At 63.7% G+C, this 15,861-nt stretch overlaps 5 protein-coding genes across 5 annotated transcripts; 2 read left to right on the top strand and 3 right to left on the bottom strand.

The window, feature by feature from the left end:
- Positions 1-347: 347 nt before the first annotated feature.
- On the bottom strand, positions 348-1,776 carry EMIHUDRAFT_460140 (hypothetical protein; the record flags this gene model as incomplete). Its single annotated transcript, XM_005758620.1, has 3 exons — positions 1,484-1,776; positions 613-1,404; positions 348-446 (listed from the first exon to the last, which is right to left on the bottom strand). Exons 1-3 carry the CDS (start codon positions 1,748-1,750, stop codon positions 348-350), a joined length of 1,158 nt encoding a protein of 385 aa, XP_005758677.1. The 5' UTR covers positions 1,751-1,776.
- A 670-nt stretch (positions 1,777-2,446) lies between these two features.
- EMIHUDRAFT_249981 (hypothetical protein) lies at positions 2,447-3,252 on the bottom strand (the record flags this gene model as incomplete). The annotated part of the gene is made up of 2 exons (XM_005758619.1): positions 2,447-2,587; positions 2,701-3,252. The coding sequence occupies 2 exons, from the start codon at positions 3,250-3,252 to the stop codon at positions 2,447-2,449; spliced, it is 693 nt and encodes a 230-aa protein (XP_005758676.1).
- A 2,848-nt stretch (positions 3,253-6,100) lies between these two features.
- Positions 6,101-9,347, top strand: EMIHUDRAFT_471211 (hypothetical protein; the record flags this gene model as incomplete). Its single annotated transcript, XM_005758618.1, has 5 exons — positions 6,101-6,910; positions 7,139-7,996; positions 8,211-8,258; positions 8,355-8,693; positions 8,886-9,347. The coding sequence occupies 5 exons, from the start codon at positions 6,101-6,103 to the stop codon at positions 9,165-9,167; spliced, it is 2,337 nt and encodes a 778-aa protein (XP_005758675.1). The 3' UTR covers positions 9,168-9,347.
- A 2,191-nt stretch (positions 9,348-11,538) lies between these two features.
- On the bottom strand, positions 11,539-12,045 carry EMIHUDRAFT_249978 (hypothetical protein; the record flags this gene model as incomplete). Its single annotated transcript, XM_005758617.1, has 1 exon — positions 11,539-12,045. The coding sequence occupies one exon, from the start codon at positions 12,043-12,045 to the stop codon at positions 11,539-11,541; it is 507 nt and encodes a 168-aa protein (XP_005758674.1).
- Positions 12,046-13,344: 1,299 nt separating this feature from the next.
- On the top strand, positions 13,345-15,420 carry EMIHUDRAFT_431385 (hypothetical protein; the record flags this gene model as incomplete). Its single annotated transcript, XM_005758616.1, has 3 exons — positions 13,345-13,894; positions 13,949-14,427; positions 14,505-15,420. The coding sequence occupies 3 exons, from the start codon at positions 13,345-13,347 to the stop codon at positions 15,252-15,254; spliced, it is 1,779 nt and encodes a 592-aa protein (XP_005758673.1). The 3' UTR covers positions 15,255-15,420.
- Positions 15,421-15,861: the final 441 nt, after the last annotated feature.

Below are 15,861 nucleotides of genomic sequence, written 5' to 3'. Positions count from 1 at the left end.
CTTCTCCGGCAGCAGCTCGACCAGCTGCCGGCCGAGCGAGCGCTTCGAGTCGCCGGCGGCCGAGTAGGTGACGCCTCCGACGCGGACAGCTCGGACGCTCATCCGGTTGGCGGTCAGCGTGCCGGTCCTAGGTCGCGGGTGCTGAACGGTATCAATTTTGTGTCTTGTGCCTCCTTGAGCGCTTCTAGCTTCGCGCCCCCCATCGCCGCGATGGTCCGGTGGCGCTCCCAGCGGGAGGAGACCAGAGGGGGGGCTGGGCCGCACAAGTGCACAGCGACCCCGCTGGACGCCGCGGCCTCCGAGGGGGAGCTGTGGAGGAGCGTGTGCCTCATCTCTCGGTTGTGTGCTCATCTACCGTGCCGGTGCTTGTCTGAGCAGATGGTCGTGGCGGATCCCATCGTCTCGCACGCGTCGAGGTGCTTGACGAGGTTGTTTTGCGCCATCATCTGCCCGCGACGAGAAGGCGAGCGCCAGCTGAAGGTGAGTTGGGGGTGGGCCGAGATGAGCCGAGATGAGCGGAGGGATGGGCCGCGAGATGAGCAGAGGTGGATGCGCCTGCTGCGACGAGAAGGCCAGTGCAAGGTTGACGGCGAGCGGCAGCCCCTCGGGCACCGCGACGGCGAGCACGGTGATGGCGGTGAGCATGTACTCGATGAGATGGAGCCACTCCACCTCGAGGAAGTCCCAGCAGCCCTCCTCGCCGCAGCCACGGAAGGAGGGGTAGACGATGCCCAGCGCCACCATAGCGAGGAAGCAAAACACGGCTGCGGCGAGGCCAACCTTGAAGACGTCCTCGACGATGCCGTTGAGCTTGACGAACAGGGGCGACGCCTCGTCGTCCTCCTCCTCGTCGTGGTACACCGCCATCTTGATCTTGCCAGAGACCGAGTACGGCCCGACCGCGACAACCAGCATCCGGCCGGAGCCGCTCACCACGTCGGTGCCGGAGACGCAGAAGGGCGCCTCTGCGGTCTTCGGCATCGGGTCGGGCTCGCCAGTGAGGGAGGACTCGTCCACCTTGACGTCCGAGCCCGAGAGGAGGACCCCGTCACACGGCAGCGAGGCGAGGCTGTGCGCGTTGAAGGCGAGCACGTCTCCGACGACGATCTCGGCGTCCGTCACCTCTGTCTGCTCTCCCCGCCGCACGACGACCTTCTTGTTGGACTGGTTCAGCTTCGCGGCCAGAGACTTGAACTGCCGCTCCTTGACGTAGTCGGTCGCGGAGGACACGTTTACAATAATGAAGACGGAGAGGAAGAGGGCGGTGGGCTCGATCCAGGCGGTGCTCTTGTCCTTGCCAAAGACCAACTCCGTCGGCAGCTGCACCGCAGCCAGCACGAGCAGCATGATGAGCACGGCGTCGTGCAGCGCGTCCCACACCAGTTCGAGGTAGCTCTTCGGCTCCTAGGAAGCACCGCGAAAAACAGCTGATTGCAGCCGTTTCACGCGGCCACTGTGGGTAGCTGGGTGTTAGGCCGGAAACCTTCTCGCGAAAAGCATTGGCGCCGAAGAGGACCTTGCGGTGATCAAGGTCGGCCGCCTCGCCGCTGAGGCCCGAGCCGGCGCTTGATCCCAGCATCGACGCGAGCTTCTCGGCGCCACCACCGCCTGTGAGGTCTGAGAGCAGCCGCAGGCCGCCCGACTCGCGCTCATCCATGAGCTCCATCAGCTGCATCTTCTGCGGCCAGGACTCGGAATCGGTGCCATCGTCACCGAGCTGCTGAAAGCCGCTTGGGGCCTGGCGTGGCATAGATGGTGCTCTCTCGCTCGCTACCGCGCTACCGCCTCGCTCGCCTTGCTGCCCGCACGGCAAAAGAATTTTACCGCTCTTCTTTATCGCCGCCGCTACGGGCACGGGACTGGCGGCATTAGCCGGAATCACTAACACAGGTACACCGGGCGAAAAGAAAGCATGCCGGTCGTATTAATTCTTTTGCGGTGGTGCTGTGAGAGAGGTATATGGGCTCGGTCATCCTCCTCGGAGGCCCGGGTGACGGGTGAAAGAGCCGCCGACGAGAGACATGTACATGTCTAGGCTATTTCATAGGTCATAGCCCGCGCTTTGTAGTGCACCCCGTCAGCGCCGCGGTCCGTCGCCGCGCTTCCGCTCGCGCTTGCAATTTTCGAATTTGTGGCGGCAGCAGATGACGAGATGAGCAACCACTTGACATGAACAAAACAGATACGCGACTTCGGCTCACAGAGTACCCGGCCTAAATAACTGCGCCCGCCGCGCTCGGACAGCGTCCAGCGACATCGGACTGGCATATGAGAGAGAGACCGAATGGGGGCGAAATGCATGGCATCGGGGGCTCGCGGGAGTCAAATCCGGCGCCCAGATGAGATCGCGGGAGATCAGACCTGGCCCGAGACGAGGCCACAGAGTCTCTGACGCTGAGTCTCCGGCGCCCGCACGCCCTAGGTCACGGCGTCTCGCCGCCGGAGGTCAGAGCTTCAGCAGCGTCACCATCGTCTGGAGCGAGTCGCGTGCCTGCACCACCTCCTCCTTCGCGAGCAGCAGGTACTTGCGCACCTGCTCCTTGCCGCCGCCGGGGTTGTACTCGCCAAACGACGACGTGTATGCCAGCTGCGAGGGCGGGGAAGGGAAGGCGGGTCAAGCAGGGAGGAGGAGGGCGGCGAGAGCGACGGCTAGGGAGCGTCTGGGTGGCGCCCAGTGAGGCTCCTGCCGCCATCCGGCACACGGGTGTATCGTGAACGCCACATGCCAGCGGCACAGGCGGGACAGGTACAGGTGGATGGGCCAGCCGGCGCCTCATTGATCTTTGCAATGTGTGAGTTGAGGCCTTCGACTGAGTCGATCCACGTCTCAAAGTCGACGTCGTCGGGCAGCGATTTCTGCGCCTTGATCAGCAACTTGTCGACCTGGAAGAGCGGGTGGTCCGTCGTCCGCAGGCCGAGAAAGAAGCGCACGCGGTCGGGGCTGTCGGCGCCCGAGTTTGGGTCCACCGTCTCGCGGTCCCAGTTATCGAGCAGGAACTGCACAGAGTCGAGCCCTTTCTTTAGGCGGCTAAGATCGTTCGGGTCCTGTGCGGCAGCGAAGGCGGCCCGCGGCGCGGCCAGTGGCGCGAGGAATGTAGCGGATAAACCCGCGCCCAGCTGCAGGGATTCGCGGCGCGAGACTGCTGCGGTGCGGCCGAGGAGCGACCGTGCGGGCAAACTGCAGCGTTCGGGCCGGCGGAGGCTCTGACCGCCGAACGCCACGCCCACCGCAGATAGCAGGAAGCATGCCATAGCGGCTGTGCGCTGTGCCGGTTCTCCTGTCTGCTATAGCCGCAGCCACTCCCAGCTGCTCGGTGTGAACAGAGTTCGTACACCGAGCAGCAGGGAGCAACTCGAGATCCCTCGAGAGTTCACGCGGAGTCGGCTGGGGCTATACCAGACAGCCGGTTCTCGGAGACAACGTGTGAGGGAAGAAACCGAAAACCAATCAACCGCACGCACGCCGTCCAGGACACATCCTTCTGGGGACAAGCAAGCAAGGCATCTCGACTCTCGCGTCTCGGATGACAGACAGATTGACAGTACTCAACAGCTAAATCTCTCTCTCTCAACAGGGACATCTCTCTACACACATAACTCGAGTAGCGCTCTTCAGCTCTACAGCTCTACAGCGCTCTACGCTCTACACAAACACACCTCAGCTCCTCTCTCTCTCTCTCTCTCTCTCTCTCTCTCTCTCTCTCTCTCTCTCTCTCTCTCTCTCTCTCTCTCTCCGCTCTCTCGTAGAGTCATGTGCATGTCACATGATTGTCACATGTCGATGTCCATGCGCATGTTGTGCATGTGCATGTGCACCCCTCTCCCTTTTCTTTCTCCCATTAAGAAAACAGGATCTCGCGGCACGCCGCCGTTTCTAAGCCTTTCCAGACACCCCACCCACCCCACGCCGTGGTTTCTTAGCTTCGGCCGGCACCCCAGGTGAGACGGGATCTAGGTAAAATGACAATAAGGAAGCGCTGGACCGATGCGCCAGTCAGCAGTCTGCCACCCACTTGGGAAGACAGGAAGACGCACACACCTCCATCCACACCGCCCAGAACACACCGCAGACTCGGGCAAAATGACAAGTGCGCGCGCCGCAGGCGAAGAGAAAATTTGAGCGGGGCTCCTGCTGACTGAGTGAGGGAGGGTGTAGAGGATGTAGAGTGTAGAGCGCTGTAGAGCTGTAGAGCTGTAGAGCGCTGTAGAGCTGTAGAGCTCTACATCCGGCGCGTGACGATGCGCCTCCGTTGTAGAGCGATGTAGAGGCTGCTATTTCTATCGCCTGACGCGCACGTACGCGGGGGCAACGGTCAGCGAGCCAATTGAGATCCGCGCCGACAAAATTGATGATCTCTAGATTTGTGTGTTTTTGTGAGTCGAGATTCGCTTGTACGAGAGATGGTGTGTTGCATGGAGTTCCTCTCTACATGCTGTGCCATTCCCCGTGTATTGCCCACACTTTTTTAAGATGTTTTATCAGACCTCACACCACACATCTCTCCCTCTCTCTCTTTTGTTGAGTTTTCTTGAGAATTGTATCGAAAAGTAACCATAACAAAAAATACAGTCCGTGACCCCTCCCCTTCCCCCTCAGCGCGTGCAGAACAAACTCAGCTCAGAAGTGTCTTTCGAAAAGACAGTCGGCCCATTGGGTCCAGTCTGTCTACGCACTCGGCTGGCGAGCACACATTATGTGCCGGTAACCATAGCCAACCTGAAGTCCATGAACTACGTTACCACCGTCGTCCAGAGTGCAGATAGCCTTTTCATCCCAATTTTTCGCAGTGTACGTGCAATAGGTATTGCTTTCTTCAAAGAATTGTTTGAGGGTCGTGGCTGGTCCAGGCCTATCCCAACCCTCTGGGAAATAGGAATTGATAGCGCGATGCATGTTGTTGACAATGCCCCTGTCCTGACCCATGTAATAAGATTGAGGATCCGTCTTGCAATATTGTTGGTCGTCACACAATGGCTTCATGTTTACTTTCGCGCATTCGTCAATCATGATCTCGTCGAAATTCCCACTTGTTTCCATCGTTCTTATTCTTTGGAACGTCCACAAACCTGGGACGTTGTCGTTCTTGGCACCCAATTCCATCTCAAATGGGTCATCATGCTTGTACGGCGGCTCCTTGGCACATAGGATAGACGGCTCGTCCCTAACGGATGCCCAATGGAAGCCGTAGTAGTCTGACTCGGGAGGTGGGTAGGGGCCCACGCACAGAGACTGATTAGGCCCCCCCCCACTCTTGCCTCGAGGTCCCCAGCGAGTGTGGGGACTGGTCGATGGCATACTAGGGGGGGCAGGGTAGTGGGCGGCGATCGCCGCATACCGTCCTATGGCGGCGAGTATCGCTACGCCAGGGAGGACAAGGACGTCGACGTGCGGCTGCTGCTGTTCGAGTCGTTCGGCGGGGTTTGGGAAGGGGGTCGGCGAGATCCTCTGGGGGGCGGCGAACGTGCTGCAGGACAAGCTGACGCGGGCCCAGTACCTCGATGAGGTGACTTGGACCACCAAGAGCTGGCTGGGGCTGCAGAAGCAGCGCATCTCAGTCGTTCTTCACACGGCCATCGCAGAGCAGATTGTGAACGAGCTTGCCAGCGGCGAGGGCGGTCGAGTGCACGGAGCTAAGTGCCTCGCCGTCCTCGCGGGAGTCGCTTAGGCGGCTCCAGTGGTGTACCTGTGTTAGTGCCAGTGCGCGCCAGTCCCGTGCCCAGTGTTGTGCGAGCCGTGAAAGATTCTTTTGAAGTGTGCTGTGAGAGGTAGGTAGGTAGGTAGTAAGGTGAAGAACAGCCAGGCTCGGACTGGACACCAACGCGGTATGGGTGGACGCTAGACAGATGATGACGACACGCACGAGCGACACACAGACACAAACAAGCTCACAAGACACACAGCCAGCTGGCTGCCACACACCCTGAGTCGGCGTACACATAACTCAGGGCCACATCCTCCCTGTCGCCCCCCCCAGCACTCCACGGTGCCAAGGGCACAAACAAGGGCACAACTCAAACAACAGACAACAGGAAGTGATATGCGTGAGAGAGGCGTGGGTTTTAAGAATTCTTTTGAAAACAGCGCCGCCCCGCGTGCGAGATGCCTGAAAGCACAGCCGAAGGCGAGGCGGTCGCACAGTGGCTTGAGAAGCGGCCGACGGCCGTGCAATGGGAAGTGTTGCCTCCAGCCCTCCGGGCGAGGCTGGGCTCCGAGGCCGCCTGGCTGAGGGCGCTGAGGGCACACTCGCTCGGCCTGCAACTGCCGTGGTCATCGGCTCTGGGCGTGGAGGAGAAGGAGTACCTCGCGGAGCTCCTCAAAGCCTCTCGCGAGCGGCTGCTCCTCTACCCGTACCACCTAGCGCGCCGGCTCGCTGCCTGCTGGCCCGCTGAGACACCCTTCCGCTACTACCGCGAGATGCTCTTCGAGATGCTCCGGTCGGAGCGCTCGTACGACACGATTCCGAACTTCACGGCTGCCGACGCGGCGAGGCTCCTCCGGGTCGGCCGCAACGAGTTTCTCCACGCCCTCAACGAGTGCCGCTCAAAGGGATGGCTGTGGAAGCGGCGGCGCGGACTCATCATGAAGCAGCTGCCTTCGGCGCCGCCGCCGGACCTGCCGCTCGAGGACTGGTGGGTCGTGTGCGCGAGCGAGCCCGCCCTGTCGATCGCCGCCGATCTGCTCGCTGGACGGGCACCGCGCCGCACGCGCGGCCGCAGCGGCACCGGGCTGGGCGGCAGCGGGCTGGGCGGCAGCGGCGGCGAGCTCGGTGGCGATGACGAGGCGGACGGCGGCGGCGCTACGGGCGACCTCGGCGACGGCCAGCTCGGTACGGCGGCGCGCGACGCTCTGGTCGCGCTGAGCGCGGCGCGCGACGGGCGCGCGCTCGCGGCGGCTCTGCCAGAGGAAGGGGTGCGATTCGACGTAGAGAGAGAGAGATAGCGAGCCTCGCCGCTGCCACCACCCCCCTTCGGCCCGCCCGCGTGGGGCGTGCATCGAGAGCCGAGGAGACCAGCAGGACGGCTCGCTCTCCCTCCCAGGTGCGGGAGCTCTACGCGAGCGGGCTCGTGCGTCTCGAGGCGCGCGACACGCCTCTGCGGCGGCGCCACCCCTTGTCGACGAGGCCGTGTGCGGCCGTAGGTGGCGGTGGAGGCGTCGGACAAGCTGGCGGTGCCTCCGCTGGTCGGTTTCGTGATGAACCGCGTCGGCAACGACTGGATGGAGAAGCTGCTCTACGAGCTCTTCGTGTCCAACGACGAGACGGCAGAGGTGCGGCAGCTCGCGTCGCTGCTCGACCAGCCCCTCGATCGCGTGCTGATGGCCGCCTCGCTGGCGTGCCGCCTCGGATTCGCGAAGAAGAAGGCGCCTCCCGAAGCCGCTGCGGCGGCAGGGCAGGCAGAGGCGGGAGGGGCGCAGGCGCGCGCAGCGGGGGGCGGCTTGCCTCCTCTTTCCGCCTCCGCCACGTCCGCCCCCGAGTTCATGGCGGCGCCCGAGGGCGGCGGCGAGGTGTCGCCGCGGGACGCGAGCAGCGGCGCGCGCATCGCATTGCTTGTCGACTCCAAGCTCGCCGCCTCGCTGATGATGTCCAATCTGGCGGCCGGGCTCAAGCAGCACGCGGTGACGCTGTACGAGGTCGGCAAGATCCCCGCCGAGTCGCTCGACGCGTTTCTGGAGGCGGCGGCCGAGGTGGAGCGGCCGCACGAGCTCGAGCTGCTCGAGTACTTTGACCACGCCATCTCGCTGCGCATCGCCGCCGCCTCCCTCCGCGCCGCCTGCCCCGGTCGGCCGCTCGACATCGTGCGGACCGAGTCGTTGCGCGAGCTCGGCTCGTCGAAGCTCGCGCGGCTCCTCGGCCGCTCGTATGGCCTCGCCGTCTCGATGGCGCCGCTGCTCTCGCACTCGGAGACCGTCTTCACGCGCGGCACCGGGGTGCCGCACGCGGGCCCGCTGGCCCCGGCGATGGTCTCGCCGTGGGCGAGGCTCGCCCTGTACGCGGCGGTTGGCGCCGGACCCCCTTCGGTCCTGCTGCGGCGTGGCACGCGGCTGCGGTCGCTGCCGGCGCCGCTCGCGTCTGCCCCCTCCGTGCTTCTGACTAGCTGGTCGGGAGAGACGAGCTCTGCCAAGGCGTGGGACGCGCCGCCCCTCGCCCCGGCCCCCAGACACGCGTCGGGAGGTCGTCACCTGAGGCCGTCACCTGTCTTGCCGAGCACAGGCGGGCGGCGCCCTCGTCGCAATCAACGAGCTGCTGCTCCTCTCGCCGGTGCTCGTGCAGGCCGCCGAGTCTGCTCGTCGAGCAGGGAGGGGCGAGCAGCTCGCCCGATCCGTCTCACCCGCGCCCCTCGATGACGCCCTCCAGGCGTACGACGCGGCCCCGTCGCGTGCCGCTCAAGTCTCCTTCCCGCTGCGTGCCGCCGACCTCCACCCCGACCTGCTCTCGCTCGAGGTCGCCGCCAACGGCGCCGGAGGCGGCGGCTCCGCCGAAGCCGGTGGCGGCGACGGGAGCGGCGGCGGGGCCGGGGCAGGGAGTGGCGACGCGAGCGGCGGCGTTGCTGCCGGCGGCGCCGGCGCGGAGGCGGTTGCGGCGCGTGTGGTGCAGTGCTTGCGCTTGCAGGGCACGTTTGGCTTTGTGCAGCTCGTGCGGCTGTCCGGCGAGTGGGTCCCGCTGGACCTCCACCTCGGGCTGCCCCTCTTCGACGTCGCTCTCTGCGAGGAGGTCCGGCCGAGATCGGCCGAGTTCGCCCGAGATTGGTCACAAGGTCCGAGCGGAGGTTGGAGATTGGTCACAAGGTCCGAGTGGAGGTTGCGTGAGGAGCACGAGAGGCCTCCATCACGCACAAGGCGCACCAGCCACTCACTGCGGCTCCCGCCCCCGTCTTGTGCGACGCAGGTCTGCTCGTCCATCCAACGCGACGGGCTGCTGCGAGAGGCGGCCGCGCCAGCTCTGGCCGCCGCCGCCGAGGGCTGGCTCGGCCGCGTGATAGACTTTGCTGGCGCGTACAGCCGGGTGGCGGACCGGGCTGCCGGCCGTAACGACACCCGCCCCGCCTTTTGTCCCGCGGCGAGCGCCGTGGACGACGGCGCCGCCGCCGGGGCGCCCCTCCCGCTCGTAGATTTGATCTTTGACGGCGCCTCGATCGGACGCTTCGACGAGGCCGAGCACCGCTGCTAGCGCGGCGTGGCCCATATACATCGACCTGGCACCGCAGCTTTGGCCCCCCCCCCCAGGACCACGAGCTCCGGGCGTGTCACGACTCACGTAGCACCGTACATGTGCATGTCCGTGTACGCAGGTTCCCTAGTTTATTTTGATTACGTATCGTTACCGTATCGATGCGTATACGTTATACGTACACACGTGTGTTTGCTCCGTACACGAGTCTCGAACCTTGTGAAAGCCGTACGTGCTACATGATGACACCACGCTTGAAAAACCATTCTGACGAGCCGCCGAGCATGCTTGCGTGGACGTTTCGGGCTCCTATCCCCCGCCCCGGATCCGTGGGCGATCGCACACGCGGCTGGGGGGCACGGCGCGAGGTGCCAGGTGGCGCTTACCACTGAAAAGGAGGTTTTGGAGCCCCTAAACGCGTCATAATAGCCGCACGTTTGCCTTCGCCGTGCCTTGCCATCTCCGAGCCGCGCCCCCTCCTTCAGTTTTAAGGCGAATCGGGTGCCGAACTCGGCGTCGACAGCTTTGGCTCGACATCTTTACCATTTTGGCGAGAAACGCATAAGCCGCCCCAGCGAAATGGCCGATACGGCCGGAATCGGAGGCAGCGCCGGGGCGGCTTATGCGTTTCTCGGGGTCGTGTGGTTTAGCCGGATATCGACCTGGTGTCCCGTGGGGACGGTATTGAACTGCCTTAAAACTGACGCCGTGCCAGTTGTCGGCGCGCCGCGATCTGCATACCTGTTCGTACCTCTACAGTAGTGCGGCCACGTGTATTGCTGTTCGGCGAGCCGCGTTCCGCTCTCTCGACCGTGAGGCCAGTTGGCGGGCGCCCAAAGCGCCTGGTTTGTGCGTCGAGCGGTGAGCTCACAACAGACACCGTCCGAGCCCGATGCACGCCAGGCGTCTCATTCCAAGCCCACTACGCATTCCCACGCGCTGGCGCCGCTCGAACCCCACCTCTTTGAGCCGGTTACCCCGCGGCAAGGCAACTCGGCGCTCTCGATGTGCGCACTAGGCAGTCTCAACGCCGATTACAGCCGAGCGCGCACGACTCGTAGGCGTACCGGCGTGCCGCTGGCATACTACGCGACGGTGGAGGCGCGTGGGCTTGCTCAAAAGGCATGCATCTGTCGGAGAGCGTGCCGCAAGACCTGATGTGCCTCCGCTCCAGGTGTGTGGCAGTTCGATGGATCCAGCCCAGCGACCTCTACGTGACGATTGAGGACTGCTCTTCCCCTTTGGCCGAGCCTCCAGTCCCTGCCACCGTGCACCTGGCGCCAGAAAGCTGCATTTACATCCCGCACGCGCGATCGGCAGTCGAGTTACAACCCGCAGCTGTGCTGTGTGCGCGCGCACTCGAAAGTGGTTCGGCGATCTCTCGGCGACCACTCGTCGACTCGCGCTCAGACGCGAGGTGCGTGCTCGCCCGGCCCCCCGTGAGGGGACTAGGCCATTTTTAGCGAGATCGGGGAAATCACTCTCATCGCCCGCCGCTCACGCTTCCCTCCCTCTCCCGCTGCCGCCGTATCCGGTCCTAGCCTGCGATACATTGAGACCTCACGCCCCGCGACTGTCTTCCACGCTCGCAGGCGGGCCTATCCGCCGTGCCACTCCATGCATGATCACCGCTGGGGGCAGCGGTGCTCGTGCGACTGCGGATTCGGCCTCACCTCACGCCCTCTGGGCTGCAGCTGCACGTTGCCGGGGGCCATTCTCGAGCCCTCTGGCGAATGGGCCCAAATCCGGGCTCTGAGCACGCCTACTGCTGACGATCTATGTAGCTAGTGCGGTGGGGTCTGGCGCAGGTGCGCGAGACCGTCGCCACGGGGGGGACGCGCGATTATGTGGGCGCTCCCGAGGGGGCGAAACCGCGTGTTCAAGGGAAACCAGGCGAATTGCGCCCCCAAAATGGTCCTGAGCGGCTCCCACGACCTCCCCAACACCCGAGGTGCACGACACGACCGCTTGTTCGAACATTAGCGACACAAGTATTTATTCCTGTGGGTTGTGTCATCGTGGGGGCTCCAAAACCTCCTTTTCAGTGGTAAGCGCCACCTGGCACCTCGCGCCGTGCCCCCCAGCCGCGTGTGCGATCGCCCACGGATCCGGGGCGGGGGATAGGAGCCCGAAACGTCCACGCAAGTATGCTCGGCGGCTCGTCAGAATGGTTTTTCAAGCGTGGTGTCATCGTGTGTGGCTATGAGCCGTACGGCTTTACGACGTACGAGGTCTCTAGCGGTGTACGTGTACGGAATGCTAGTTGCTGCACGCACCGCGACACCGACGACACCGTGACGCGCCCTACGCGAGCTTGCTGCCGCCTTGCGTAGTTCTCTCGTCAAGAGCTCAAACCAGACCGGCCTAGCTTCTAACGCTGCCCGAAGGCGTCCAAATCGATTCCTGGCACCTCGTTGACGGGCAGGCCCGTTGCTGGGTCCAGCGCGTCCTCCAGCTGCGACGGGTCCTCAATCTCGACACCGATGCACTCCGGGATGCGCTCGAGGACAAACGCCTCTAGGCGCTCGAGCACGCGGGCGCGCGCGTGCCAGAAGCGACCGCTCAGCCGGATCACGACCGTCGGGCCGTCAAGCTCAACGAGATCCGCGCGCCCGGTGATTCCCACCGCGGCCGACTCGGGGTTCGAGCCGAACATGGTGCCGAGGTCGCGCTCCGCCTCATCCAGGACGGCCTGCACATTCTCCTCGGTCAGCACGAGCTCCAGCAGTATCGGCCGCGTCCGAGCACCGCAGCGGTGCCGCAGCGACGCCGGCCTCGCCCGCCAGCTCGCGGATGCGGAAGAAGGAGTCAGAGCGAATGAAGCGGCCTCGCCGACGAAAAGTACGGCGAAAAGGAGGATGCACGAGATGGAGAGCATGGCTCGCGTGTGTACACTCCCTGGCTGGCTCCTCCGCACCACTCCCTCGCACAGAAAGAGAAAAGAGAAAAGACGAAGCTGGAACACAACCCACTCTACTACTGAAAAGAGAAAACACAAAACAAGAACACAACCCACTCTCACATGACAAGCGATCCCACGACAGCGATTGTGCGTGAAGGGTGGAGGGGCCCGTGGTCCGCAGAGCTATAGGCGGCGTGGGCGCCCCCCCCCACTGGGGCCGCCGGGGTAGAGGCCGTTTGCCGCTTGCTTGTTCTTGACGTCGTTGACCCAGTTCGCAGTTGGCACGCTCAAAGCACAAAGGGGAGTTGACCCAGTTGGTGCGCATCTTGCGCGCCTGCTTGTTGATGTTGTCGGCGTCGCCCGCCACCGCCGCGCTGCGTGTGGTGGACGACAAAGGAGGAGGCGCCTCTGGACAGAGGCGGCCAAGGCTCACGCCGACAGGGGTGGCAGGGGCGGTGATAGGAGTCTCCCACTCTGTGGGCTTCGCTAGAGCGTAGAGGTGCGGCCTAGGGTGCGGCCTGCGTATCCGTATGTCCTCGTCCTTGAGGTCTTGAAGGCGGGAAGGGGCTGTGTGTCTGTGCATGCATGCATGCATGCATGCATGCATGCATGCATGCATGCATGTGTGTGTGTGTGTGTGTGTGTGTTGTGTGTGTGTGTGTGTGTGTGTGTGTGTGTGTGTGTGTTGAACTCTCTTCTTGATTGATGGGAAGGCGAAACACAGTCCGACCAACGACTGGGACACCAACGCGGTATGGGTGGACGCAGGGATGTCTGTGTGTGTGCACACGTTCACGGCCAAAGGATATCCACCTCGAGACCCTCGAAAAAAAAGAAAGAAAGAAAGCAGACAACCCAAGGGAGGGATGGGGAGGACGGCACGCCGCCACCTCACAGGGATTTTAAGGAGAGGTGTGTGATGCGCTAGCCGTCGCCCACCCTAGGGAGTCTGCCTCTTCCTCGACCTCGAGAACACGTTCACGGGGATTAGAGATTTTTTTCGCCGTCAACGATTGGGGTAGGGGCCCTAACTCGTGTGAGGCTACTACTTTCTCGCAGTGACTCGCATTCTAGCTCGTCTACCTTACCTTACCTTACCTTGCCTTCTAGCTCGCTCTGAGCACACAAGCGCGCTGTCTCGCGAGTGAGAACGCCCTTTTCTTCTCTTCGCCTTTCCCACGCTCTTCGAGAGCCCACGAGGACGCGCCCTATCCACGCTGGCGCGCTCCTCCGCCGCTCTTCTCGTCTTTCTTTTGCTTGAACAAAAAACGCGCAATGGCCGACGGTGCTCCGACTTCACTCGACGAGCCGCTCATCCGCCTCGGCAGGCGTCGCCTTCAGCCCACCGAAACGGTGGCAAGAACGGAGGCCACGCAGCAGCGAGACGCGCTCCTCCCATTCGTGGTCATCTCGTCCACCTATCTCCTCTTCACCATCACCGACGGCGCGCTGCGCATGATCGTCCTCCTGCACGCCTACCGCAAGTCCTTCACGGCGATGGAGGTCACCTTAATGTTTGTGCTCTATGAGCTTGCAGGCGTCGGAACCAACCTCGCCGCTGGAATCGCCGGCGCTCGATGGGGCATCCGCGCCACGCTGGTCACCGGGCTCCTGCTCCAGATCGTGACCTTCGGCCTCCTCTTTGGTTGGGAGGACGGGTGGAGCAAGAGCCAGGCCATCCTCTATGTCACTGGCGTTCAGCTCTTCGGCGGCGTGGCCAAGGACCTGACCAAGCTGGGCGGGAAGACGGTGACAAAGCTGGTGACACCCGAAGAAAAGGAGACGCAGCTCTTCAAGCTCGTCTCCCTCCTCACCGGCGCGCGAGGTGCTCACGCTGTGAGGGCCACGCCGCTGTGCCGACTCTTGCGTCGGTGAGTAGGCTGGAAGAACTCGCTCAAGGGCGTCGGCTACTTCCTCGGCTCGTGGCTGATCGGCATCTCGTACGGGCTCGCCCTCGGCGCGATGATGGCCCTCGTCCTGCTCGCGCTGCCCATGGCCTACTTTGGCCTCGACCCGCAGCTCGGCGTCTCGCCGTCCCCAGGGCGGCTCCGCCTCTCCGACGTCTTCGACCGATCCAACCCAAACCTAAATTGGCTCTCGCTCGCGCGCCTCTTCCTGTTCGCCTCGCGCGACTTCTGGTTCGAGGTCCCCCTCCCATTTTTCCTCCGCAGCCCCCCGTGCGCCGCCATCGGCAGGCCGTGCGCCGACGACTCGGACTGCGGCAGCGGCACCGCGTGCGACGCCGAGGCGGGCGCTTGCGCCAACCTCAACCCCGGCGGCGGGTGCGGCGGGCTGGGCTGGTCGCGCACGCAGGTTGGAGCGCTGCTGGCGCTGTACATAATTGCGTACGGCCAGTTGGTGAGTCAGTCAGTTACTTGCGCTGTACATAATTGCGTCAGTCACTGTACATAATTGCGCTGTACATAATTGCGTAGCAGGCGTACACGCCGCAGCTGGTGACGGGCCCGCTCCGCCAGACGCCGCCGAATAAGCGGACCGAGGTGTTGTGGGGGTTGGTCAACTGCCTGCCGACGCTCGTCATGGCGGTAGTGGCGGCGGCCAGCGCCGATGCTGGCACCTACTCCCAACCCTCGCACGCAGGCCTGCCGCCGCACACCTCGCTGCTTGGCGGCAGCCTCGTTGGCACGATCGCGTGCTTCGCCCTCGTCTTCGCCGTCAACTCGTCGATCCACTCGTATCTCGTTGTGCTCTACGCTGCGTCGGACAAGGCCAACGCGCCCGCCCGCCGGCTTGTACACGGTGTGAGCAGCGTCTCACCCACCCGTGACGCTTTCCAGGTGGCCGCCTCGGTCGGCTTCTATTACATGGCCAATGCGTGTGGCCGGCTGCTTGGCACGCTTGGCTCGGGCGTGCTCTACACGTACGTCGGCGATGATCTCGGCCTTCTCGCGGGCACAAACGCTGTGCAGGGTTTGGCGGCGTGCTTCGCCGCCGCCACCGCCTCGAGCCTGCTCGCCGCCCTCATCACGCTGCAGATCGACGACGGCGACGCGGCCCTCCTGTGCGGCCCCTGCTGCGTGCTGTACGGCGGCGCGGAGGCGCCTGCCTCCGACCAGTGCTCCCGGCTGCACTCGCGCGCAGAGGCGGACGAGGCGGCAGCGGGGAGGCTGTCCGAGGAGGAGGTAGTGCGCCTCTCGCGCCAGGTTTCGGACGACCTAGAGTGAGGGGGCGCTTTTGCCTCTTGGGGGTCGTGCCCACAAAGCCTCCTACCTGGGCTCATGAGCGCTCATGACGTACGGGTAGAGCACAGAGATACAGTACGTGCTTGTACATGTCTCGTGGTTGCGGTCGGCTCTAATATACGGTAGGTGTATACACGCACCCTAACGTACACCCCGCAACGTTCCTGTCCATGGTGACATGATGAAGTATTCTCTTCTGTATACACAGATCACAGTGCGTGTCTACAGTGTGACCGAGCCCACAGCGGCGAGTGAGAGCGGGAGGAAACGAAAATAACATGAAAAATGACTCGTTGCCAGAGAGCGATACCCGAGAGGTGGCGAGAGCCCAGCGAGATGGCTAGAGATCGACGTGTACACTGCTTACTACTCTGTAGCCTCGCTCTCGCATGGGGCATGACCCGCGGGGGTCGGGGGGTGGCGTGGCGCGTGGCCGTTGGGAGCAGAACCGCCCCGCCCGCCCGCCTAGTTTCGACCTCGTGCTTCCAGCCCGCGCACAGTCGCTAGTGGTCGAGCGGCGACAAGGCGAAGAGGTCTCCGAGTCCACGATCGCCCTCGGTGCGGCCTCCGAAGAGGAAGAGCGCTCGGC

Source organism: Emiliania huxleyi, assembly GCF_000372725.1.
Source record: "Emiliania huxleyi CCMP1516 unplaced genomic scaffold EMIHUscaffold_851, whole genome shotgun sequence".
Classification (NCBI taxonomy): Eukaryota; Haptophyta; order Isochrysidales; family Noelaerhabdaceae; genus Emiliania; species Emiliania huxleyi.
This window is presented reverse-complemented; position numbering and strand designations above follow the sequence as displayed.